Source organism: Podarcis bocagei (genome assembly GCF_964188305.1).
Source record: "Podarcis bocagei genome assembly, chromosome: 12".
Lineage (NCBI taxonomy): Eukaryota > Metazoa > Chordata > Lepidosauria > Squamata > Lacertidae > Podarcis > Podarcis bocagei.
In genome coordinates this window covers 7,794,597-7,820,808 of record NC_138137.1, presented here as the reverse complement: position 1 = coordinate 7,820,808, position 26,212 = coordinate 7,794,597, and the positions used below count along the sequence as shown (strand labels likewise).

The following is a 26,212-nucleotide window of genomic DNA, read 5'->3' as shown; positions in this document are numbered from 1 at the left end:
AGTTTCCCAGGCTGCTGTATCTGTTGGCAGACTGGTTAATTCATTACATTCACCAAAAGGCGATGGACAGTCTTGGATGCACTGATCTGGCTTATTAAGTTGGTTGTAGACAACTTGTTCCATTAATTTCAGTGGAACAAGCTAAATGCAAATACTTTTATCTTTTTCAAGCTGGATGTTCAAGAAAAAGGGTGTACATTAAAAATCAGGACTCAGCTTTTGCCACAGATGGTGAGAGAAGTGGCATGTTTTTAAAAAAGAATTATTTAAAGTCCTTCATTTCTGGTTTGCTGTAATTGAGAAATATAAAAGCAAATGTTCATTTGGAAGCATCATTTTACTGTGTATGCAGTACCCCTGGCATGTTCATTAATGTTTAATCTTGGATAATATGAGGGTTATTTCTTGTAAATGGAGAGGAGAATTTATTGAGAATTTAAGAAGTAACTATAAAGCAGCAACTCTGGAAACTTATCTGAATGCTTTTTAGTTTGTATGGAGTACAAATGCATTTGTGCTCTGTTGTATTAAAGTGAATCTTTTTCATTAAAGTAGATAAAATAGGAATGGGTTTTCTCTAGTCTTCAGCAGTTCTGGAAACATTGTTAAACTGGCCCCCTTTCCAGTTAAGAAAACCACTATGGTTTGTATTTGTGTTTATTAGAGGTGAAACAGGTAAAATATTCTTAGTTGGTATTAGATCCAAACAGCAATGTTAAAACACAGCTTTCATTCTTAAATTGGTTCTATAACTGAGTGATAGCTCATTTCCCAGATAAATGCCTATATGCTTGATGGGTTAATCAGTGGTGGTATTTTTAAGACATCTGTTTCTCATGGGATGAGTGGACGTTGGTTCTACAAATGGTTTGTAACTGCAAAGATATTGTTGAAAATCAGATAAGTTTAACTGCAGTTCTTAAAACGTTTACATTTTAAAATACTGTATAATGTGCTGTTTTCTTCACTTCTTTGGCTGTAGTATAAATTAGGGGAATCTTCACAAAAAAGATTTGTTCTACATATCCCCCTCTATGATTAGAAGCAAACCTGTTAAAACTTCCATACCACATTGCTTCATAAATCTGAAGTTACTCTTTATGAACCAGGTTAAATGGTCAACAACACAGCACAGCAAAGCACCCCAATTTATTTGCTGGCATAACTTCAGTACAAACTTCTTCTTAAAATATCTCTAAATTATGATGTGAACTCCTAACCAAACTTAAGATGTTTCTTGTTTCCCCTTAGAATAAAAAAAAACACTTCTCAAATTTTTATGGGCTCCATAATCATATAATAAATATTAAATCTGGGAGGAGCTGAAAATCATTTCCCCCTAGCATATGGGATTTCACTTAGAAAGCAGATGAAGGTGTGGGATGTCCTACACAGCTAGTAAAGTAGAGAGAAAGTTAGATTGGCTGCATCTTGTATTATGTGATCCTTTAAATGTATTGTTTCTTAAAGGACAATTAAAATTCTCCGGTACCTAATAAAAATGTATGAACCATACTAAACTATTTTAAAGAGGAAGGCTTCATTTGGTTCCCATCTACTGAAAAGAAGATGCTAGTGTAGTAATGAGATATTTCTTTACAGCGGTTAGGAACCCATGGGGTGGGGGTGTCAACTTTAGCGTTCTTCTCAAAGCAATGCCATGTTCAGAATGCTTTAACTCTCTATCAAAATGTGCTTATTTGAAAGCACTGAAGCCTTAAATGTGTAAGTGAAACTCCTGCCGGCAACCGGATGCCCAACCCCTGTCTTAGCTGGTAGCTCTGGTGGTTTTCCAGCTTCGCAGGTGGGATCGCCAACAAAATGCTGCAGCTTATTTCTCCACCCTGGTTCCTATCCAGGCAAGAATAGGAGAGTTGTTATGCCGTTCAGATCTCTGCTGAGATGAGAAGGGGGAAAGACACCTTCCCTGCCCACAGGCCTTCTTCTCCTTAGCTGCGTAGTAGTGGTTTGTGTCCTTTTATGCCCTAAGCATGGAACTCTGAGTAGACCCATTGAAATGAATGACCATGTCTAAGTTAGGCCCATTAATTACAATGCTCTGAATAAAACGTGGCACCTAGCGAAGAAAGGAAATGTGTGTTTCTGATAAATTGTCATGTTGTGCTTCTATTAGTTATAGAACTTGTGGTTAGAGTAATTCTATGAAGTTGCGTACCTTGGATCCCAAACGCCCTGGAAGTCAGATGTTTTGGCTCCTGAACACTGCAAACCTGGAAGTGATTGTTCTGGTTTGCAAACATTCTTTTGGAACCCTAACGTCCGACGTGGCTTCCGCGGCTTCTGGTTGGCTGCAGGAGCTTCCTGCAGCCAATCAGAAGCCACATTTTGGTTTTCAGACGTTTTGGAAGTTGAACGGACTTCTGGAACGGATTCCGTTCAACTTCCAAGGTACAATTGTATTGCTAAGTGGTTTTACTTCTGGTATGGGAGATCCACAAGCTCCAGCCTCCTGTCAAAACCAAAAGTAGTGGAGTTTGTCTTCCAGCCAGGAAACAGATGCATTCAGACAGAGAACTCGTCTAACATACCTTGTACAGCATAAATTTACAATAAAACAAAACCAACATTTCTATCACATTGTATTCAGTGCTTGCTATAATCCCTTCATATACTGAACTGCTTAAATAGCATTCTAAGGTTTGTCTTATGCACAAAACCAAGAATATTTCATTTTTTCAGTTACTGAGCATATGGTCATACACAGATTTTTCAAGTGGATTTTATGAAGGGGGGAAAATTGTTTATCATGTTTATGTCTCAAGATTCCTCCAAAGAGTTCAAGGAGGTGTACATGGTCTCCTTCCCCATTTCATCCTCACAACAACCTTGTGAGGTAAGTTAGCCTGAGAAGTAGTGACTGGCCCAAGGTTACCTGATTTATTTCATGATTGAGTGGGGATTTGAGTCATGCTCTCCCAGGCCCTAGTACAACCATACTGGTTCAGTATGATAAGTTGCAATGCCAATGCATACCTGAATTGGAGGAAATGCTTTTGATGATGCAAACACTGCCCATTTTTGGTACATAATTCTCACAGTGAAATGTTTTCTGGGCTATGTGTTGACATATTTATTTATTCTTTTGATAGCTAAGAAAGGCTTTTACTCGCTCTATAAATGTCTATGACATCAGTAATATATAAATTAGACTGTGCATGCTGTGAGTTAATAACTTTGCCTCATTCAGTTGTAGCTTTTTAAGGGTGTGTTTGCATTAACTAAGCAGGTGGCACCATTTGTCTCTCTGGAAAATGTGAATGCTGTCTCTGTTTCCCTTTCTCTATTTTCACACACTGCTTTAAACACCTTAGATAAGTAATTAGAAACTAAAGGTTGTAGTTAATTGTCCAGAACATAGGATTGGAATGCCAATCCTGGCATAACCCAAGTGATTTACACTAAATTTGGCATTGTGCGTAAGCGGCTGAAGTCACTTCTAATGACATGTCCTTATTCGTAAACAGGTGTTTGCCCAAGGGGAACATGCAAGCATTACTCTGCAAGTGTTATGGAAGAGTGATTCAGTGGAATATATGAGCATTTCTAACCCCTACATCCCAAATATATTATGTCAAACCTTTTAGCACTTAATGTTCAGTGAGGTATTGCTTGCAGCAGTGGAAGAGATTGAATTCCAAAGAGGGTGGCACCTTTGTATCTATCAGCCTCGTTTAATGAATAGTTTTTTCCCCTGAATATGATTGGCAGTCTCTTGTCCCCTCTTAATTAAATTGCTCCCTGACCTAAAACTTTTGTTAAAGATGTCACATTAGTCTTTTATGGCTAGTTTCCATGGAGAGTAGTTGGTGTCAGCCATTGAAATACATGAATGCAGCCAGGAATACATTTGTGAAAGTACTAATTAAAAGTGTCTTAGCCCCAAACTAAGATAAGGAGGAAAATGTGTATAATTATGTTACTTTCCTTCTTACCCGAGAGATTAACAGCGTGTAATAACATTTCTAAATCAAATTCCTTAGTTCATATAGGATTAAATCAAATCACATAATCAAGTCAGTTCTGGATGAACAAATGATTCTGTTAAAACTGATAAAGTTCTTGTAGGCTTACTATTCCTCCTCTTAGCGCAGTTGTGTACTGTGATAAAAAATTATATAATCAGTGTAATAGAAATCCCACTTGTTAGTCGGCTGGTTTCTTTTAATCTTGAGTCAAAATGCATTTTGTTCATCAAGATGTAATGTGTTTACTTAAAGTATGCTTACTTAGTAAGAAATGTGGTTTATCATTTGATTTTTGAAATTGTTCGTTGATCCTCATAAACACTTAAATTGAGATGTTTTATTGTATGATGTTGCAAGCACCATCATTGCCAGTTTGCTTGGATGGTTCTATATTGCCCCAGGCAATTAAGGTTCACTTGTTTTGTACAAACATCTTCAGCAGTCCATCTTGGAGAATATCTAAGTCATGAAATATGCCATATGAATGAAAACTAACCAGTTGGTGCAAAAAAGCAAGCTTTTTATTGCATTTGAGTATACAAATTGAAAATTTATCTGTGATCTAAAGAAATCCCGCCATCATATCTGCTTACACAGCAGCGGTCTCATATAGCATTACAATCTGTCTCTGAACTTTAGGAGGATTTCAAAAGTAGGTAGTGATTTTTCAAGGGAGAACTACTCTTTGGTTGGGGTAAGGAAAATCATTGTACGTGTGGAAGCCCTTGGGGCATGGCATTACAAGGTTTGTTAGATTTTACAAGATCAGCTGGGATCAAATTCAGAGCCTCCTGCAGAAGTGAGAATTGAACAACCCTTCCCAAGGTCTCAATTTTCTGTTGCTACTTGTATAATACTTAGTGTTGACCTGTTGAATGAAGAAACCTCTGAACGTTGGAACATCTGAATGTTACTTTATTTTTTAATGGAGATGGGTAGGAATCTGGGAATCTACTGATGTGAACATTTCTAGATAATTTTCCTAGACAGTAAGTTCTGCTGGAGTATGTGTACATATATCTCGTTCTATATGTAATCCTTTCAAAAATCATCCTGTGAACACTATTTTGTTATGTTGATGAATCATGTTAATGGGGGAGAAGGAAGAGGGAAGGTGGAAAGGGTTGATAAACTCAGTTCTTCTGAATCTCTCAAAAACCTAAAAATAGCTTCCATCATTATCCTGGAGCCTTTTATAGTCAAAGGCTTAATAAGCCAAAATGTGTGTTTAGTCGTTTAGTCATGTCCGACTCTTCGTGACCCCATGGACCAGAGCACGCCAGGCACTCCTGTCTTCCACTGCTTCCCGCAGTTTGGTCAAACTCATGCTGGTAGCTTTGAGAACACTGTCCAACCATCTCGTCCTCTGTTGTCCCCTTCTCCTTGTGCTCTCCATCTTTCCCAACATCAGGGTCTTTTCCAGGGAGTCTTCTCTTCTCATGAGGTGGCCAAAGTATTGGAGCCTCAGCTTCAGGATCTGTCCTTCCAGTGAGCACTCAGGGCTGATTTCCTTAAGAATGGAGAGGTTTGATCTTCTTGCAGTCCATGGGACTCTCAAGAGTCTCCTCCAGCACCATAATTCAAAAGCATCGATTCTTCGGCGATCAGCCTTCTTTATGGTCCAGCTCTCACTTCCATACATCACTAAATAAGCCAAAATATGTTTCTCCAAATCGGGCCACATTGCAGAAAAGTGTGATTACAATGTCAAGAAGTTGTAGTTCTTTTGTACTACCTCACCACACTTTAAAAGGGTTTGTTGGCATTGCAGCTGGTGAAGAATGCTTAGTACATTTTTGATTAAAGGAATGCCTTTATTTCATGAAATTGTGTTTATAATATTCACTGTAGAGTAATTTTGGGAGGGAAGGGAATCAGCTGAGTTTACTAAGAAGATATATGAGTATTCAGTGTATATTCCAGTAGCGACTCTGGCTTCTTAAGTGCTACATTTCTGTACCATACTTCATTCCAGTTAAATCTTTACAATATGTTGTTTGGTAATCATTTCCATAATTAAAATCATATGTAATTTTTAATAAGAAATCTGATGCCATTTTAGGAAGTGAAGTCATATAGAGGCTTTCAATGTTAGCTACTAAAGCACATATGGCTTTAACCCTTACTTTCTCTAAACAGCACAGTAAACTGCAATCATTTCCCCAAATATATCAATCAAATGTCCACTGCTTTCAGGAACTCAATTTCTTTGGCGGTGAAGTTGCAATGAAGCTTTTAGTATACTTGGGACTCAGCTATACAGCTGCAAATAAAACGTTTTAAATGTGTTGTAAAGTGCAATATACAAATGTGACACTAGATGGTGACAGTGAGCTATGCCGAATTCAATGTAGTCTTAAAAATGTTTTTTTTTTTAAAAAGCATTTTCACAGTGCTTTTTATATGTGTGTAGATTCCACTTCCGTTACTTAACTAATTAAAATTACAATTTAAGGCATGTGCTGTGAGTTGCATTGAGAAAAAACCGTGTGAAAAGCTTCTTGAGGTAAATAAACAAATTGACAGAGTGTGAACTAGTTTGAAATTGAATTATTGTTTCAGATTTGGTCAAAAAACAAAAACAGCATACTATTAGGCAAAATCTAAAGCTGCAGTGCGACACCTTTGCTAGCGTTAAATGTCTCAATGTGCACTCAACAAAGCTCTATGCAATTATATCCAGCCCATTCACTTCAATGAAATGTCATTAAATAAAGTGGGAGAACTAATTGAGAATCAGTAGCATGTGCTTTTGTTTATGGGCGTGTTTTTTGTTTTGGTTAGCTGCAAGTTCTAATTACGATATCAAATATATTTCACAAGCTCTCCACTTTCTCACCACATATCTGCAATAAGCATTTGTAGTTTGGAATTTTGGTTGCTTCTCAAGGTCACAGCAAATGGGTGTAGAGGAACTGAAGATGTTATAGCTGCAGTTAGGGAAAGAAAGATCAAAGGACATATTCTAGGAGTAAATTTAGGTATGGGTGTGGATTTCCTTTGCTAAATTGCTCTTTGTGGATTACAGTGACCTGAAAGCAGTGCCAGTCAGAGCAGAAACACAGGACAAAGATAAAACCAAAACAAAATTGCACAGGGGGGAGACCTGCTGATCCCATTTCTACTTAAGTTAATTAGTTAATAGTGTTGGGTTCTCTTCAAATTACACTTGGTATGTTAGGAAACTAATTTTTCTGTGAAGAGTTTCTCTTTGAAGTTGCGTGGCTAGGTCTTAAGTCTTGGGCATTTAAAAAATAACAAGTTGGTCTGACAAATTTAATATTGAGTTGTCACTTCATGAAAACCTGCTGTTGCTCTTGTAGCAGCTATATTACTTTACACGCCTAAGCAGGTTCTTAATTTGTTGTTTTACACCCAAGCATTCCTCTGTTCTTTTATTTTAGCTTAAAAGTACACATTTAATGCTTTGTTATTGCTAGGGAAATTAGCCATCAGTCCTTGTGCTAATTCACTCTTTCTGGTCTGAAATTGACTATCCTGGATGCTTTTGAAAATGAAAGGATAGTTTCTGTAAAAGGGACAATAACCCTGAATCAAGAGGAAAATATTTTTTCTCTGTGAAAATGTGGAAGTATAATGGAAGTAACATTGCTCTTTTGAACAACAGTTCTTACATGCAACATAAAAGCTAATTTCTCGATCAGCTTTGCCAAAATTAAATGGAGACTGCTTTCCAAAATTTACAGAAGATTATTTTCAGAAGATACCAGTGTGCTGATGGATAAATTCACTTCTACTATCCCTCCTCCAATCTTTTCTATTACATTCTCAAACATTCTCTTACAACACTCTAAAAAAACCAAGTCTGTCTTTAGCAGTCTGCAGCCATTTCCCATACATTATACACTTGATAAGTGGTTTTCAGTGTATTAGATAACTTGTATGATTTCTAATATGTTGTTGAGTCATGAAATTTATTTAAATTTATTTAAATGAGGAGTTTAAGAGAAATAAATATTTAAAATAGCAGTCTAAGGAAGTTGTTCTCATAATCTTAAGTAGGGAAATGTTGTATATTCCTTCATCATGCTGAAAATCAATCTGGTGAGTCCTCAGATAACCACTTGACTTGGTTTAATGGAGCGTGGATTTGCTTTCCCATTCAAGGCACCACAAGCAACAACAGCAACCACACCTATATTGCAGCTGTAGCCATTAAACCCAGCAAGCAATTTTGAATGCACCGGTAGTTCCCGCTTCTTTAGAGGAGCATGTTTTTCAAAGGCCCCCGTGAAGTTTTTGAGTTGGCATCCGTCTCTCACAGGAGACAATGGCAGAATGCGCCTTTAGTAAAGGTAAAGGCACCCCTGACAATTAAGTCCAGTCGCGAATGACTCTGGGGTTGTGGTGCTCATCTCGCTTTACAGGCGAAGGGAGCCAGTTTTTCCGGGTCATGTGGCCAGCATGACTAAGCCGCTTCTGGCGAAACCAGAGCAGTGCATGGAAACGCCGTTTACCTTTCCACCAGAGCAGTACCTATTTATCTACTTGCACTTTGACATGCTTTCGAACTGCTCCCCCCCAATTTTTTTTATTGATTTTCACAAAATTATAAACAAACAAATAAAACAAACAAACATAAATCATAACGTTATTAAAAATTACACTAATTAACATTGTTAAGTGACTTCCTCGCTTCCCCTTGGTTGAATTTCAATGCATATCCTTTTAACGGTTTTCCAAATCACAGTTCTTATAAAATTTAACTTGAACATTAACATCCTTAAATCTTTTCATTTTGAAATTAAACATATTAATTCATCACTTGACTTATATACAATCCTAAGCCAATTAAGTACAGTGGTACCTCTGATTATGTACTTAATTCGTTCTGGAGGTCCGTTCTTAACCTGAAACTGTTCTTAACCTGAAGCACCACTTTAGCTAATAGGGCCTCCTGCTGCTGCCGCGCCGCCGGAGCACGATTTCTGTTCCCATCCTGAAGCAAAGTTCTTAACCCGAGGTACTATTTCTGGGTTAACGGAGTCTGTAACCTGAAGCGTATGTAACCTGAAGCGTCTGCAACCCGAGGTACCACTGTATCTGCAAGCTGTTTCCAATTAATTTAACTTGACATGACGTGCTTTCAAACTGCTAGGTTGGCAGGAGCTGGGACAGAGCAACGGGAGCTCAACCGGTTGCGGGGATTTGAACCGCCGACCTTTCAATCGGCAAGCCCAAGCAGCACTGTGGTTTAACTACCCGCATCCCTGGCATGGACCTTTGGAGGTGAAGTCAAACTGTTGGAAGCTTACAGTGCCTGCTGTGACAGTAGAGAGTGATATGGGAGAGACATGTTTGTTGTAGCCAGGGCAGATGAAGGTGTCTGGTTGTGCTCCTGCAGATGCACGATGGCATCTCTTCTCTCTGTCCTCCTCCCAGCAGTCATTCCTCCTCCGGTCACTGCTGTGGATGCACAACCTGACTGCGTGTCTCTAGGCACTGTGGTTGTCTGCAAGGGATTCTCCCACATGGCCGGGTTGATGTTGCATACTCATTCATTAAATCAGCCAAGACCCCAAAAAGCATATAGCTAATTTCATGTGTTCAAAAGAGTGGTATCCAATGTTGCTGTTCCACTCAAGCAGCCGATTCTCACTTGCACAATTGAAGTTCTCCCTACACTTATTTTCTCTCCAATGCCCCCCTTCAAAATCTGCTCTAGAGGGTTGAGGGAAACTCCAGAGCAGATTTGGAAATGTCTAGAGAGAGAGACATGGGTGGTGCTGTGGTCTAAACCACAGAGCCTAGGGCTTGCTGGTCAGACTCGTAATCTGGTGAACCGGGTTCGCGTCTCCGCTCCTCCACATGCAGCTGCTGGGTGACCTTGGGCTAGTCACACTTCTTTGAAGTCTTTCAGTCCCACTCACCTCACAGAGTGTTTGTTGTGGGGAAGGAAGGGAAAGGAGAATGTTAGCCACTTTGAGACTTCTTCAGGTAGTGATAAAGCGGGATATCAAATCCAAACTTTTCTTCTTCTTACCTTTACCTTTAGGGAGAGGATAGGTAGGGAAAGTCCTATTGCTCATGCAGAACTCGGCCCACACAGCATGGGATACAACCCTTTATCCCCTTTACTATTGCAGTGTTTTAAGAGAGAGAGAGAGAGAGGACTTGGAAGTTCTAAAGTTTGTTTTTTTTTAAAATTTATTGCAGTGTTGAGTTCTTACTGGAAAATGAAATAAAACATATGCACTCTCTAAATTATACTATTTCTAGTTTGGCTAGAGAAAAGACCTGAGGTTTCAACTGCAGGGATTGCACACAGGATATATTGGAAATACTTCAAAACAATAATTAAGGACTAAAATCAACTGTGGATAGAGTAAAAATATTTACAAAACATATCTGTTCCTAAAATATCTGCCTGGTCTTGCTAATTTGTTCACCATGTACCTTGGTTTTGAAACTTAACACAAGGTAGTAACTACATTTCTATATGCACATATACTTTCTATATATATTTCAAAAGCACATAATCAGACAGATTCTTATTACTTGTAGCCAAGGCCATTACAACAGAAATAAAACTAAAAATATGGAAATAAATCAAATCATCCCCTTGACTGTCAACATTACATACCCTCCAACATTCCTCAGATGAAAATAGGGACATTTTTTACTCCCTGCCCTAACAGGACCCTCCTTGAAACGCCATTTTTGGTGCCCCCTTACAGAGCATTTCCTATCAGAAGAAGGGCAGCTGCCATCACCACTACGCTAATGGGACATAGCACACATGCCCTCCACTGTCCTGAGAAAATCCCTTAACCCCAATTTTATTTCATTCCTTGGTAGATTTACAAAAAGAAAAACACACACCAATAGATAAATTTTAGAAAGGGGCAAGATCAGAAGACACAAACTCATAAAGCATTTTTCATTTAAAAACCAAAACTCCCCTGTGCTCTCCTTTGGTTTTTTTTCCTTTTTTTAAAAAAACAAGATTCCACTGTGCTCTCTTTTTCTTCCCGGTCAGGGCAGCCCTGCCCTCTGTCTCTGCCCATCAGAGCTGGCGTGTCATGCAGGGCTGGTCCTTGTCAGCCTCTCCTCCTCCTCACCTGCTCTCCAGAAGCTGCTATGAGCTGTCCTCTCTATAGTGGCAGCCATAGAGAGGTCATGGAGAGGCAATGGGAAGCTCCCTCGCCATCACCGCCACTGCCATTGCTCGGAACAAGCGCCAGCTCATCCCCCTCCCTGAGCTCAGTGGCAGCGGTGCTGGTGGGAAAATAGGGACATCCTGGGATCAAATCAGAAGCCTGGATGGCTTCCGCAATTCTGGGATTGTCTCGGGAATATCGGGACACTTGGAGGTTTTGGGACAAAAAAGTAGCCATTAACTTTCTCACAACCAGCACAGACAATGTTACCAAACTTGTCTAAATCAGTCCACATCCATTAAAATTGCTCCAATTGCCCTTCTGGGAAATTCTGAAAAGACAGGAACCAATGTCTAGGTGGGCTATATAAAGGGCAATATAGAATATAATGCAGAAAGATTGTATTCAGTCTGGTCTGGTTTGCACATGCAGAGAGGTGATTTTACTGGCCTCTTAAAATATTTACTGGCTAGATATTCTTTGGGCATATTTTTAAATCTCATCTGGATAAGTCCATGTTTAGCAGGAAACAAATTTAATTCCCACATATAAGCTTCCCTTTTGTGATCAGATTTAATTTGAAGATACAAAATGGAGGACTTGCAATTCTTAGGCCAACTGTAGCCTTACTAGTAATTATCTTTGTCTAACATAGGCAACCATTCATAGAAAGTGTGCAAGTTGAGTACCGTGATCTACTCAAATGGTTAACTATAGAAAGTAGTCTTGAAATGGTCTTAACAAAAGAAACTGGCTTGAAATACGTAGCAAATTATATTTATGACCCTATGCAGAGCCAACTACAAATAAATCATTGGAGTATATCATACAGGGCAGATTTTCAAGTTCCACCAAGTTGGAAACTTTGGAAATGTATTAACCCAACAATCAAGCCGGAGTATTTGTCACATCTTTTGGGTCAATAGCTTTGTTTAGTTTTCTGGTACATCAAAAAATATGTGTTTTGTTACACATCAGACACATTTATTGGTCAATCCACTGTGCACTAGAGGTTGCAAAGTTACCTTATTTATTTTATCCATCCTTGGCCAAAACAAATATATTGAATTTAACTAGACTATGTAATTAATTTAAGCTATATGGAAGTACAGTCTTTTAATTAAATATAATTTGAACACTTTGTCTTGTTCTAGAATGAAATTAAGTCTCATTTGAAAGCTAATATTGGCTAAAATAAAGTAAAACATTTGTTAATAATTTGGAAAAATAGTTTTCTTAGGAAGTCAGCCTATACCTTTTCTCCCTCATCTTCATTTATATCATATTTTTTAAATAAGAAAAACACAAATGTGTAAGCACACAATATAGTGAACAAAAAATATTTTAACTGATTTAAAGCATAACTAAAGCTTTGTCTTAGATTTTTCTTCAGTTTTAAGCCTAGCTCCCCATTTTCAACGGAGAAAATGGCTGAGTTTATTGTTCCATCCCAATAATTAAAAACCAGAAATATTTACTAATAGTAAATTAATAGTTTGCATCAATAGTTTGCTAACTTCATGCATTAAAGAAATATTTGAAAGGAAAATCAATATTGAAAAAATTGCCCTTGATTCTAGGCAGTTTCTGGTCATCCCTATTTTTATGATGACCATACACATAAAAGCTTATCTAAGAAACCTTAAATCCTCTGTTTAGTAGTTACAATTATTCCTGGTAATGCCAAACTTCAGTGATCCTGTGATCGCTTAGGTTTGGAAGCAAAACAAGGCCACCCAAAACCAAGGTAGTGATTTCTACATAGGGAGGGGATTCCTTATCTTAGTTGAATTTAAAAACAGAATAACCTCAAAATTACCTAATGAAGACATGTGAGAGTCTAGGATCTACCGAATGTTACAAACAGTTGAGCCACAGAATGTTAGGGTATCAGAGGGAGACACAATCACAAGGCTAAAATATACATAAGTCTTCAGAGTGCACATAACATTATTATTGGTTGAAAAATACATTTAAAATATACAGATGGCTATCTTTATTGTTTGTTTGCCTTTTGCTGAAGTGCTACAAATCATGTCATACAAATTAATTTTTTTTAAAACTACACATTGAAAACATGGAATTCATCTGCTTAAAAGTCTGGTTCTTGAAACAGAGACTCAGCGGGAATAGGTTTTGGTGCTATTTGCTTTGTTTGCATACATATGTTGAAAACTTAAATAAGCCTAGCGTGAAGAGGATTTGGCACTCAAAACTTAGGAGGCTTGGCTGGTTACAAGAAGGAAGCCAATGGAGGAAAAAGAAAACTTAGGTCTAGGTGGCTGCCTACGTTGCAGGCATACACAGATGTGTGTTTTATCTAACTAAGGCTGTCATACCAATTCCACTTACCTGAGAATAAATCAGTAGGACAGGGTAAGAATTGTATCATAAGGAGTTTACAGCGTTTTCACGTTCTGATAAATACTTTGCAAAGCATTATGAAATACATAATGTTGTATACGAATGAGCCCTCTGCTCTAGTTTAAATGTCTTCATTAAATGTGGCAACATAAATACAGACATAGCTAGGGTTACAGACGCTTCAGGTTGCGTTTTTTTGGGTTATGGACCGGCCAAAAACTGGAAGTACCGGAAAGGGTTGCTTCTGGGTTTTGGTGGCCGCGTATGCGCAGAAGCGCTAAATCGCGCTTTGTGCATGCGCAGAAGTGCCAAATGGCAACCCGCGCATGTGCAGACGCGCCGCTGCGGGTTGCAAACGTGCATCCCGCACGGATCCTGTTCGCAACCCGAGCGTCCACTGTATTGCAAAAAGAAAAGGCGTCAGCAAAACACCCATAAACCTGGAGTTGAATATGCATTCTCCATCTTCCTTCTCTTCAGTTTGTTCTTTGATTATTGTTGCAGTCAAGTGCTCCGTATTCAAGGAGTATTTGCTTCCAGCAAAACAAACTGCTTTGCTGCAGCCTGATTATGTGGGATCTTCTCCTCCTCCTCCTCCTAGGTGATATCATTCTTCCTTGTCTGAGGCCAAGAAGATGTGCCAGCATAGTGAGCAGATAGTTTTGCTGTCACCAGAGAGAGAAAAATATGTTATAGATAATGAAAACACCCCCCCCACACACACACCAGTGGTATGGCTCCCATATGTTCAAATGGGTTAGTTGAGTAGGTTCTTAATTTTGTAGAGTGGTCTGACTGTCCTTTTTTTTTGATGCAGTGTTAAAGAACCAACGAAACTCTAAAAATAGAGTGGTTGAAATAGAAAAACCGTACATTGTCTTTTCATTGATAAGGAGAGTTACATATAGTAAAATTCTAAAATTTCCCCCCTACTTGGAACACATAGCCTGTATAAGGCAAGCCATGCTGTGTACAGTGGTGCCTCGCAAGACGAAAAGAATCCGTTCTGTGATTCTCTTCGTCTAGCGGTTTTTTCGTCTTGTGAAGCAAGCCCATTGACGGATTAGCGGATTAGCGCTATTAGCGCTATTAGCGGCTTTTAGCGGCTTATCGGATCAGCTGATAAGCGGCTTAGCGGCTTAGAAAAAGGGGGGGGAACCCGCAGGAACTCGCAAGACATTTTCGTCTTGCGAAGCAAGCCCATAGGAGATTCGTTTTGCGAAGCACCTCCAAAACGGAAAACTCTTTCGTCTAGCGAGTTTTCCGTCTTGCGAGGCATTCGTCTTGCGGGGCACCACTGTATTGATGTTTTGTTTACATCAGTCTAACTGAAATCTCATTCTTTGTTCAGACATAATCCAGAGCATGGGTAGGAAAACTAAGGCCCGGGGGCCAGATCCGGGCCAATTGCCTTCTAAATCCGGCCCGCAGACAGTCCGGGAATCAGGATGTTCTTACATGAGTACAATGCGTGCTTTTATTTAAAATGCATCTCTGGGTTATTTGTCGGGCATAGGAATTCGTTCTCCCCCCCCCAAAAAAAATATAGTCTGGCCCCCCGCAAGGTCGGAGGGACAGTGGACTGAAAAAGTTTGCTGACCCCTGATCCAGAGGATACAGATTATCTGGATTAGTTTCAGTCTGGGTTCAGACGCAATTTCAGGCCTGAATCAGCCTTGGTTTCCCTGATGACACGAGTTGAAAGCAGGACAAAGGGGAGTACATATTTGCTGCTGCATCTCAGTGTATTTTGATACCATTAACCGTGGTAACTTCCTGGACTTGGCTCTAGGCAATGGGTATTGGGTGCACTGTTTTACAGTGGTTCTTTTTCCTGCCTACAGGGTCGTGTTCAAAAAGTAGCTCTGGGACACTCTGATTATAGTCAGAGTAGACCTATTGAAATGAAAAGACATGCTTATTCATTTTAGTTGGTCTACTCGGAGTAAATCTGAGTTGAATAGGTTGTTCAACACCCGTATGAAGCCATTGGGAGAGGTCAGTAGGAGTTTGGGGGGAAAGTGTGCCGATTACGTGCAGCTCTGTGTATAATCTGGACCATTGTCTGGGCACAATGGACGGCTGGATTGTTGAGGTCCAATAAACTAAGCTTGGACCCTGGGAGGAAAAAGGGTGGGTGGTTCCATGTCTTTGAGACGCTGACCAGTCACCTATTCTGTATTAGGTTCCTCTCCCTCTGAAAGAACAGGTTTAGGGGTGCACCTGGATCCATTATTATTTTTTATATATATAATATTTATTCAAAGTTTAAGGTTTCAAAAAGAGAAAAGAACAATACAAAGTATAAAAAAGAATACAGCAGTAACAGAAAAAAAGAAAAAGAAGGTATAAAAATCCATTCAATTAAAAAAAAATTAAATAAAAAAAGAACAGATTAAACCTTCACATAGCTTTCTTCCTTTACTTATTTCCTTGACCTCCTCACACCTCCCAATTTTGTATTCTAATTCAAATCGTTTTTTCAGCAAATCCTTCCAACCTTATTTTCATTTAAGTAATTTAATTTAAAATAATATAGTTTAACGTCCTCTCTTTCATCACTTTCATCAACTCATTTTTACTTAATCCTTTATCTCATATCTACCAAAACTACCTAATTTTCTTTTTCCAACACCTTTCTAACAGTCCTTAATTTTACAATATTTTTGAAGATATACTTTACATTTTTTCCAATCTTCTTCCACCGACTCTTCTCCTTGGTCCCAGATTCTGCCAGTCATCTCAGCCAATTCCATATAGTCCATCACTTTCGTCTGCCATTCTTCTCGGGTGGGTCTTGTGTCTTCCAGTACTTTGTGATGAGTATTCTTGCTGCTGTTGTGGCGTACATAAAAAAAGTTCTATCCTCCCTTCGCACCAATTGGCCGACCATGCCCAGGAGGAAGGCCTCTGGTTTCTTCTGAAAGGTATATTTAAATACCTTCTTCATTTCATTATAAATCATCTCCCAGAAGGGCATTTTTGTCACTGGAGGCTCAGGAGGCCTCAGGCTAGGACTAGGGTGCCTTTTACCAGCCATGGCTGGCACACCAACCGAGCAATAGGGACATTCTGGCCACTTTGACTTATGCATTGCTAACCTCAACACCCTATTATACCAGTGTGCTGTACCTTTGCACCTGGTCCAGAAGCTCCAGTTCTGATTTTTTTAGTTAGCTTCTACAGTGATACCTCAGGTTAAGTACTTAATTCGTTCCAGAGGTCCGTTCTTTTTTTTTTTAAAAAAAGATATTTATTGGGAAAAAATTAAATATAAGAAAAAATGAAAAATAAACATACAAAATAATAAGCAGTTAAAAACACACATTAATTTTTGATAACATAACTTCCATAGCCTTATTTCCCCCGACCTCCTCATACTTCCCTTCTTTGTATTCCATTTCAGTTTGTTAGTTCAGCAAATCCTTACCATAAAACTTTTACCCATTTATAATCCTTTTTTCCTATCTCCTAAAGCATTACAGCTGGAAACCACTTAATTTCTATCCAACATCTTTCTAACATTCATTAATTTTACACCAGAGGTCCGTTCTTAACCTGAAACTGTTCTTAACCTGAAGCACCACTTTAGCTAATGGGGCCTCCTGCTGCCGCCGCACTGCCGGAGCATGATTTCTGTTCTCATCCTGAAGCAAAGTTCTTAACCTGAAGCATTATTTCTGGGTTAGCGGAGTCTGTAACCTGAGGCGTATATAACCTGAAGCGTATGTAACCCGAGGTACCACTGTAATTGATTTTACCTCTATTGTATTTGTTGAGTTTGCTGTGTGTTGCTTAAAGACTGTTGCAATTCAGCAGTACAGTACGATCACATCTTACGCAGAGGTTTGGTTCCAAGGGTTCCACGTATACATGAAAATCATGTATACCCAAATCCTTGGCGCCACCTTGCAGCTGGCAGGTGAGGAATGGGAGAAAGAGTGGCCTTGCTCCCCAATCAAGGCAGAGAGTTTAAAAGCTCTTCTCACACAGGCTCACCAAAGCCACCGTTGTAAAATAATAAATATATAAATGAACAAAACTATGCACTGTGTGAAGGAGGGCTTCCATTCACCCTTCTTTACGCAGAATCAAGAATCCAACTGGGCTCATTCCTCTTTCATTTTTTAACTTCTGAAATATCAATATATCTGCAAGGTTAAGGAAAATATAGCATGCAAGCCAGAATTCCGAACAGAATTTTCAAATATATCCATAATTTGATCTAGACATCAAGAGGTCAAAAAAAGTTTAATATACTGAGCATTTTTGGATCAAACATTGTTGGTGTTAGTATTAGGGGGTGAAGTTGATGAAGTCCTCAGGGGTTTTATATATAAAAAAAAACTTCTGAAGTTAAGCCATGCCAGCAGCAATGTGAAATGTTAATAGGCCAATTTAATGCATAACCTTGATGAAGAGGGCAATTTTTTTCTTGAATTGTGTCTCCATTTATTTATTTATTTTACAAGGGTCTCCCCTTTGATATATATATATATTATATAAAACATGCTGGCATCTGCTTTACTGTAGACAAGTTTATATGGGCAAGTTGAGAATTTGGTCAGCCAGAAAAGTATATACAAAAAAGTTATAAATGGCAAGTAAATTTTGATTGGCTTAAAAAAAAGGCCCAAATAGGCTGCCTGTTTCACTGTCTCTTTGATCTTTGTATTGCTGACAATGTTCCCCTCATAGATTACTCTTGAGAAACATTTTCAGTTCTTTCTTTCATTTAAACGCTTTTGCAACTTAAGGTAAAACAAAGGAAATTCAATGAGTAGACAACTTAAGTCCTGTTGTTTGGATTGATGGACACTGTGCAACAACCATCATAGCTAGAGCAAAGTCAGATGTTACACTTTCTTGTTATAAAAGCTGCCTTATGACTGAAACAGAGAAAAAGAAAAGCCTGGGCCAAGGAACGGACATCTGCATTGTTCTTGTGAAATTGTACAGAAGTTTCAAGCTGTAGAGTTATTCATGTAAATTGCAGGAGAAAAACGTTGGGGATAATTGTTTATAAAGCAATAATTCCTAAATGTTAATTTGGGGCAAATTAAAAGCAGTGATCCTTTACATATTTACTTCACAAATATTTGGAAAGTCATTGCTTAGTTGTACAGCAGGGCTTTGTTTTAAATTACGTTGTAAAAGTCTCTGGATAATTATTCTGAACATTGGTATATAAAGAAGATAAAATTCACCAGGTGTAAGTCTTACTCTCCCGGGCTGAGCCACATAACATACATTGGACATGGGTGTGAGCATCTGACACCTCCAGGTACACAGTTCTCCTCTTGAGCTTGACCTCTATATCAAATTTTAAGGGGAAGGAGAAGAAAAATGCAGGAATATTGGTTTGTTTTACTTTCCAAGTAGTTTTACTTAGAGTTGACCCACTGAAATTAATGGGCCTAAGTTAGTCATGTCCATTAATTTCAATGCGTCTTCTCTGCATATGATTAGCATCGTATAAAACCAAATGTAAGAGAAATCACAATGAAAGTTAGACACCATTCTTTGTTCAAATACTGAAGTTCAAATACTGTATCACATTGATTCACTATCTAAGGCATCCCCAAACTCGGCCCTCCAGATGTTTTGGGACTACAACTCCCATCATCCCTAGCTAACAGGACTAGTGGTCAGGGATGATGGGAATTGTAGTCCCAAAACATCTGGAGGGCCGAGTTTGGGGATGCCTGCACTAGATAACCCTAAGCAAGACACTGTTTCTCAGCTAAACAACTGTGACCTACCTTGCAGGAGTGTTGTAAAGATTATTGACATCATGTATGTGAAACACTCATGAATACTAAACAGCAGAATTACAATACTTTGATGCAACTGTGTTCATTTACTGTAGAATTCATTTACATGAGTAATTCTGGCACATTTACAAGTTTGGGATTGATTTTGCTCTGATTTTTATGAGTTGGAGACTTCCTTCCCCTTTAGCGCAATTTGCTGAGGCTCTACCTCACTATTTGGCTTGAGTACATACAGTATTTGGACGTAGAGCTCTTATGCTCTTTATTTTATTTGGAAGGAATAGTTTTTCGTAATGCTTATCAAGATTTCTTTGTTGCTTAAGTATATATTTACCTCTTCAGTAATTTGTGAATACAGTGGGAACATGCACACTCCTTTATGAAGCATCTGTGGAAGCAAACAGTGCTCATGTTCATTTAGTAGTTTTAATGGGATTCTTGTTAATTTTATTGTTAGGTTTGTTTTTTTACTTCGGAGGGAAAAAGCAAGATATAAATTTTAGTATAAGTAATTAAAGGTAAAGGTAAAGGGACCCCTGACCATTAGGTTCAGTCGTGGCTGACTCTGGGGTTGCGGCGCTCATCTCCTTTTATTGGCTGAGGGAGCCGGCGTACATCTTCCGGGTCATGTGGCCAGCATGACGAAGCCACTTCTGGCGAACCAGAGCTGCGCACAGAAATGCTGTTTACCTTCCCACCGGAGCTGTACCTATTTATCTACTTGCACTTTGACATGCTTTCGAACTGCTAGGTTGGCAGGAGCAGGGACCGAGCAATGGGAGCTCACCCCACTGTGGGGATTCAAACTGCTGGCCTTCCGATCAGCAAGTCCTAGGCTCTGTGGTTTAACCCACAGCGGATACCTGGATATTTACATTGCTGTTAAATTAATATTTAATATTTGTCAAACAGAGGTATAGTCTCTTAAACAAATAAACAAACAAATTGTGTTAGCTGCTGGTTTACAGTCAAATACTCCTGTAGGGCCATTGAGCAAATCAGTTTTGACGGGGCCATCTTAATTGTTCCTCCTTACCTGTAGAACAGGGGTCAGCAACCTAAGGCCCATGGGTCGGAAATGGCCCGCAGAGGTCGTTTGACTGGCCCCCGAACTGAGCCGCCCCCTAATGTGCTGCACTAAACTGGCGCAGCGTGGTGCGGGGACTTGCTTCCGCGGCACCGGAAATTGCATCTGCGCATGCGCAGATGCTGAAAATTGCAGGCGTGCGCGATCCAGCCCACGCAGGGATCTCCGCGGGACCGATCCGGCCCAGGCAAGATAAACCTTTCTGACCCCTGCTGTAGAAGTTTGAAGGAGTTTCAGCTTCAAGCTTAATCTGTTAATCCATCCATGACAAAGGAAATGTTCATGGCTGCCCCATTCATTGACAGCTCCTATCCGCTCAATTTTATTTTCTGTAAAAATGTGTACCCTGTTCTTTTGGTGTCTATGCACCACTGAGAGAGACTGGCAACGGTTAAAACCAACCAAAAATGAATATGCAGTTCCTAAAGACTAACAAGCAATATAATAAAAACAGACAAGTCTCCGTCCGTCCCCCAGCACTGAGAAGCCTACCAGCTTCTACCAAGGACAGTTAAGGTAGAAAGGTAGTAAAATGAAACAAACAAACAAACTCTGTATCTCCACTAGAGGGTAGTATGGGTTTAAGAGCTCCGCCAAAAGAATTACGGTAGTATACTAGTGGTACAGGTTTTAAGAGTTCAGCCAACACACACCAACTGGCAAAATAGCTAGCAGCTAACTGCCTGGTCTGATCTCATTGGGTTCCAAGCTAGGGGAAGCAAAATAGCCTGATATTGCGGGGGGTTGGACTAGATGACCCTTGCGGTCCCTTCCAACACTCCAGTTCCATGATATCATTGTGCCACACGGTTCCCTCACCCGGAAATGCACTCTCTCTTTGGTCATGCCCAGTTTTAGCTCCAAAACCGGACCTAACAATCAATGGACCATGCACAGCAATAGTCCTAATAACACCACAAATTTCCTGCACGCACCACAGTACAACCCTAAAGAGGGTTGCCGTTTGGGACTCTCTTGCCTCTGGTCATTATCTAGGGCTAACTAATGTTCATCACCACCACACAGCCAACAAACATATCAGATGAGGACTGAGCACATGACACCACTTGCAGGAGAAGAAAATAATTGCAAAGACTCTCCTCCCTGGAAGAGAGGGGAGTGGTTGTGGACGGGAGCCCGAGCACTGCCCCTAGCAGGGGGCGTAGCCCCCTGCCTCCACCTCACCTGGCTGGTGCCCACGCCCCTCGGGAGGCAGCCAACCAGGTGCCTCAGAGGGGGCGTGTTCAGCAGCCTTTTGCTGCGGTGCCAGCCTCTCCCCGGCCTCATTCTTTGCCATTGTCTCGTCGCGAGTCACCCACCCTCCACTCCCTTAGAGTTAGGGCTTAGGTCATTGGCCTTGCTATGGACCTTAGGTTGGTCGCCCTGGTTGTCTAGGGGGCCTGGTAGGAGTTTTTCCATTTGGCTTTAGGCTTTTTGGTTTTTTCGCCTATCTCGTAGCAATCGTCACAACTTTTGTGGTATTGGTGGGTAGGTTAGGCATTGGAATAATGTGTTGTGGTGTGTCGAAGGGCTAGGTGTGGCCATCGCCTATGCCTTCAATTTTTGGGTATTCCGTTAAAGGAATCTGGCGGTTGTGTGTTCTGTCCGATGCCTGCTTGGCGGGAGGCCATAGCACGACCCTCGGTGACATCAGGGGGGAGTCTATAGTTGGATTAGCATCAACAGGCTCCACCTACTGGTGAATAAACCCACTTGCTTTAGAGATCCAGTGCCTAAGCCAATACCTTTTCCACTGCTGTAATCAATAAAGTTGTGGCCTTTTCTTGCCCATTAACCTTATATCATGTGTCCTTGTGTATTCATTCCGCATCGCGGGGGTCGGGTCCTCGAACCACAACCCAGATTCAGGTGCTCTGAAAAGCTGCTGACTGTTAATGGGCAGACAGAAATGAAAGCAGGACTTAAGGAGGCCGAACTTTTTGCATTCATCTCTTCGATATCTGCTGTCCAGCTGCTCCCTTGGGGGCAAGGAACTTTCCTTGAGGTGTCCACCAAGTTAGAAATAGGAATGAAAAAACCAACCCTACTTCCTGGTGAGAGAAACACTCCTACTCCAAATACGGGCTGGATCTGCTGGCTGCTAGTGGGCAGATTGAAACAAAATGGGTGGGGAGGCTCAAGATGTTAACAGTCTCATTTCACTTCATAAAAATTGTTAACTAAATTGCTTTCTAAACATTGCACCTCAATAATCAATATGTTGCACACATGGAGTGCCATAGTCTATAACCTTCCTGTAAGATAAACAAGAGTAGGTTTTGTGTTTCAGTTTTACCTCATAGCCATGTCTAGGAAGTGGAACCAGAACAAGAACATTTTCAATGATTAAAGTCCCCCTTCCCTTGGTTCTCTTTCCGATTGCGTTCTTCCACTGATTTCCTGAGTATATGAATGGGATAAAACAGTCTGCCAGTTTTATAAAAAGAAAAGAGCTGGCGTTTTGCTTCAGCACACCTTAAATTTCCTTTTCAAAATCTTTGCATGCCAGTAGCCATTCTTGTGCTATAAACATCAGTGAACTGATGAAATGCCAAAAATATCTACGGTTTTGTATAAACCAATATGTGTATAAATAGACTTAGTGAAAATGTTATGATAAACAGGATTAATTCTTTCTGTGCAGAAGAAATTGAGATGATAACCTAATTTACAAATAAATGACATGCTGTGGAAATTACTCCAGAGGGGATACTGTTTACACAGGGATTACCATCAGAGGTGGTATTTAAAACGAGTGTTTACAATTTGTTAAAGGCTATTATGTTACATAATGTACTGAAGATCAATCTTAGGGATGCCATACTATATTGTATACATCTAGACAATGCAGGTTCTCTTGTATATTGATTGTACTAATAGATTAATCACAGTACCATATGGATTTTAAATTCTATCTCACTTACAAGAAGATGGCAAATAATAACTCAAAACTCTATCTGGCTCATGTTTTTGGAAAGCAAAGTTCATCAGGTTCTTCTAAAGAAAACTCAGAGTTAGCCAAATGTAATGTTAGCAGTGAGTGCTTGAGAATAGTAAAAGTATACCTAACAGAAGTTTGTAATTCTTGCAGGTAATAGCTCTAGCAGATGCAGCTGGAAAAAATGAAGCCAATATGTTCCAGGCGTTCACAAAGTTAAAAAGTGCCACCCAACTTGTAATTCTGCTGATTAGCCTGTGGCAGAAACTGAGTGCTGACCAAGTTTCTATTCTACAAGCTACATTTTTGCCATTAACACAGGATACTCAAGAGCTGGTAAGAATCTACTAGGTTTTGTAAAAATGTGGACAAGTATTAAATCTATAGTTATCATGCGTTTCCCAGCATGTTCTGTTAACAGTTTTATTTTTTTCTTTCAACTAACTTTTTTGCTTTTGTTTTGATTTAAGGTGGGGAGTGGCAGGGGAAAAGACATATTTTTCAAGTGTCTTACTGATCCATACTAAATAAATTTCTACTATATTTTTAGCATACAAATTAGTCTTTCCAGCTGGAATTTTTCTTTGGGTTAAGTGTATCTGTATCAGGGTGGCCCTGTCATTACGGAAACTGCAATAGACTGCTTCATGCAATAGATCCGGGCTGCTGTTAAAGAGCAGAATATTATCATTTACGTTAGCTTATTTGGAGAGGGTGCCATTTGGAATTTCATCCGGATGCATCCAAATGTTTTGAGTCAACTTTGACATATCAAACCATTTCCTAAAGATGTCTGTTCTGTCCCGTGAGTACCAAGGTCAGTTCCTTCATCTGGAGACAGCACCTCTTTTTGGTAAAATGACAAGGTCAGCTGTTGAACTCATTGGCAAGGATGAGCTTCCTGTCTTTTGGATGCAGTATTTGTTTCTTGCAGACCTCCCTGGAATTCTACATTCCGTATTTAAGATGGCCTTGACACTTCTTCTTATACTTTCCTTTTTAAAAAAAGCTGCTTCCCTTACTCTTCTCGCTGATCTAATCAGGTTTCAGGAAGGGAATATAGCTAATTAATTATTATTGGTAGGGTTTGTCCCTAACCTGGAAAATAAAATGGTCTTCTCTAAGCTCCTGAAGAATAGCAAATAAGGCAACAGAAGAGCCTCCCTGTGAATGGGGGCAGCTGGGAGAGGGTCTCTGAAGAAAACCAGTGTGCACAGGCAGGTTGATGTGGAGGTAGTTTGGATTGACATCAGCCCACAAAGTACTGGTAATTCAGGTCGTCATCCTTTGGATCCAAGGAGTGACAGTGTATCCTTACCTGAACATACTCTGATTTAGTCCTTAAACAAGGTGCTGGGGTGTGAGCAGCATTCTAGGAGGAGCCAGGAGTTGGGATTGAAGAGCAGTCAGGATTAAACAGCAATTGAGATCAGAGGGCAAATCAAAAGGCAGGATTTGAGAACAAGCTAGAAGTCAGGGTGAAAGAGCCGGACCCAGAAACACACAATATTCAAGAGCTCAGGCAGGCCTTGTTGCTCAAGCAAATTTCCACTGAGATTGGAAGTCATGTTATATTTCTTGCTGTCTAGGAACAGTCAATGGCCAGCCTGGGTGGGTTAGTGAAGGTTATTCACTGAGAAGCCGTAGTGACATTCCTTGGTCACATGGCATAGTGATCAGCAGTGCCTGATGAGGTGCAAATAATCAGATATCTGAGGGAGTTAGACTTCAACATATATAGTAGATTAGTGCTCTTCACTTATTACAAATGCCTCAAACATGGGAGTTATTCTAGATATTGGATATTAATGTCCAGCGAGCATGTTTCATCTTCAGGTTGCAATCAGCATGGATAGGATGCCTGAAGACAACAAGACCAATAACAGGTTTTTCAGGACCCTGGAGAGAGCCCAGGGAGCAGACCACTTGTTTGAGAGTGCTTCTTCTCAACAGAACCCTTTTATCCCTTGGCCTGACTACATTTATCAGTCTCCACCTTCATGATGAGGAGTGTGGAGTCCTGTAGAGAGAATCCCTTGTCCTGGAGCCTAAGCCCGATTATAATCCCTCAGTGAGTTCACATAGACATACTGCCTGGGCTGGCACACTGATTCCGCAGTCTGTGAAGCAAATATCTATGCAGAATATTATGCCACTTATCTGGGCAAATGCCTATCTAGAGCATCTTACAGTCAAAAACTGCTAAAGATAACAAGAACAGTAATACAAAAAATTTAAACTTTGAACTACCAAATACATATATTTTTTAACTTAGCTTGTCAAAAAAAATAATTCAGACCATCAGCCAGCTAACAAGTATCACTCCTGCAAGTCCAACTGAAAAAGGTAGATCTTTAGGCCTTCTAAAAAGCCTGCAATGTTGAAATTTGATGCATATTCAATGAAATTCCAAGCTGTGGGTTTGTTTCAGAGAAGGCAGTCTCCTTCTCTATGTTTCACTTGCACCCATAAAAATACGATGCATGAAAATGCTCATCAGAAATTATGCTAATGTGCACACTGTATAACCTATGTGCACAGTGTCACAGGTTTTACTGTGGTTCATTTGGTAGTAAAAAGTTCAGTTCTTTTGTCCACTGTTGCTCCAGAAGCCACATGAATTGGATCTGAAAAAGGCTGGGATTCCTCAGATATATGGAGTGGAATGGTTCTGAATGGTTAAACTTGTGGGTTTTTAAAATAAATCATACAATCTGCTTGGCCTTCTCTTAATGTAATGCTTTGAGACGTTTTCTAGTAACAACATGGGGAAATCTGTTTGATGCCTTCAGACAAGAGGTGCAATTTTAGTACTTGCCCTTCTGTGGCCCCTTTATACATATATCCCACAATATGCAATGTCACATTCCAGGACATCATATATAAGTGGTGTGATGTGCTAAACTGAAAACCTGAAATTGGAGCAAAAAACCCCAAAATAA

At 39.8% G+C, this 26,212-nt stretch overlaps 1 protein-coding gene across 2 annotated transcripts in view; it reads left to right on the top strand.

Moving 5' to 3' along the window:
• The window catches only part of BBS9 (Bardet-Biedl syndrome 9), a 229,434-nt gene that overhangs the window by 68,106 nt on the left and 135,116 nt on the right, over positions 1–26,212 (top strand). For both annotated transcript variants that reach the window (XM_081165109.1, XM_081165110.1), the window contains exon 19: positions 23,424–23,606. In XM_081165109.1, coding sequence (XP_081021235.1) covers positions 23,424–23,606 — 183 coding nt within the window. The remainder of the gene's footprint in view (positions 1–23,423; positions 23,607–26,212) is intronic.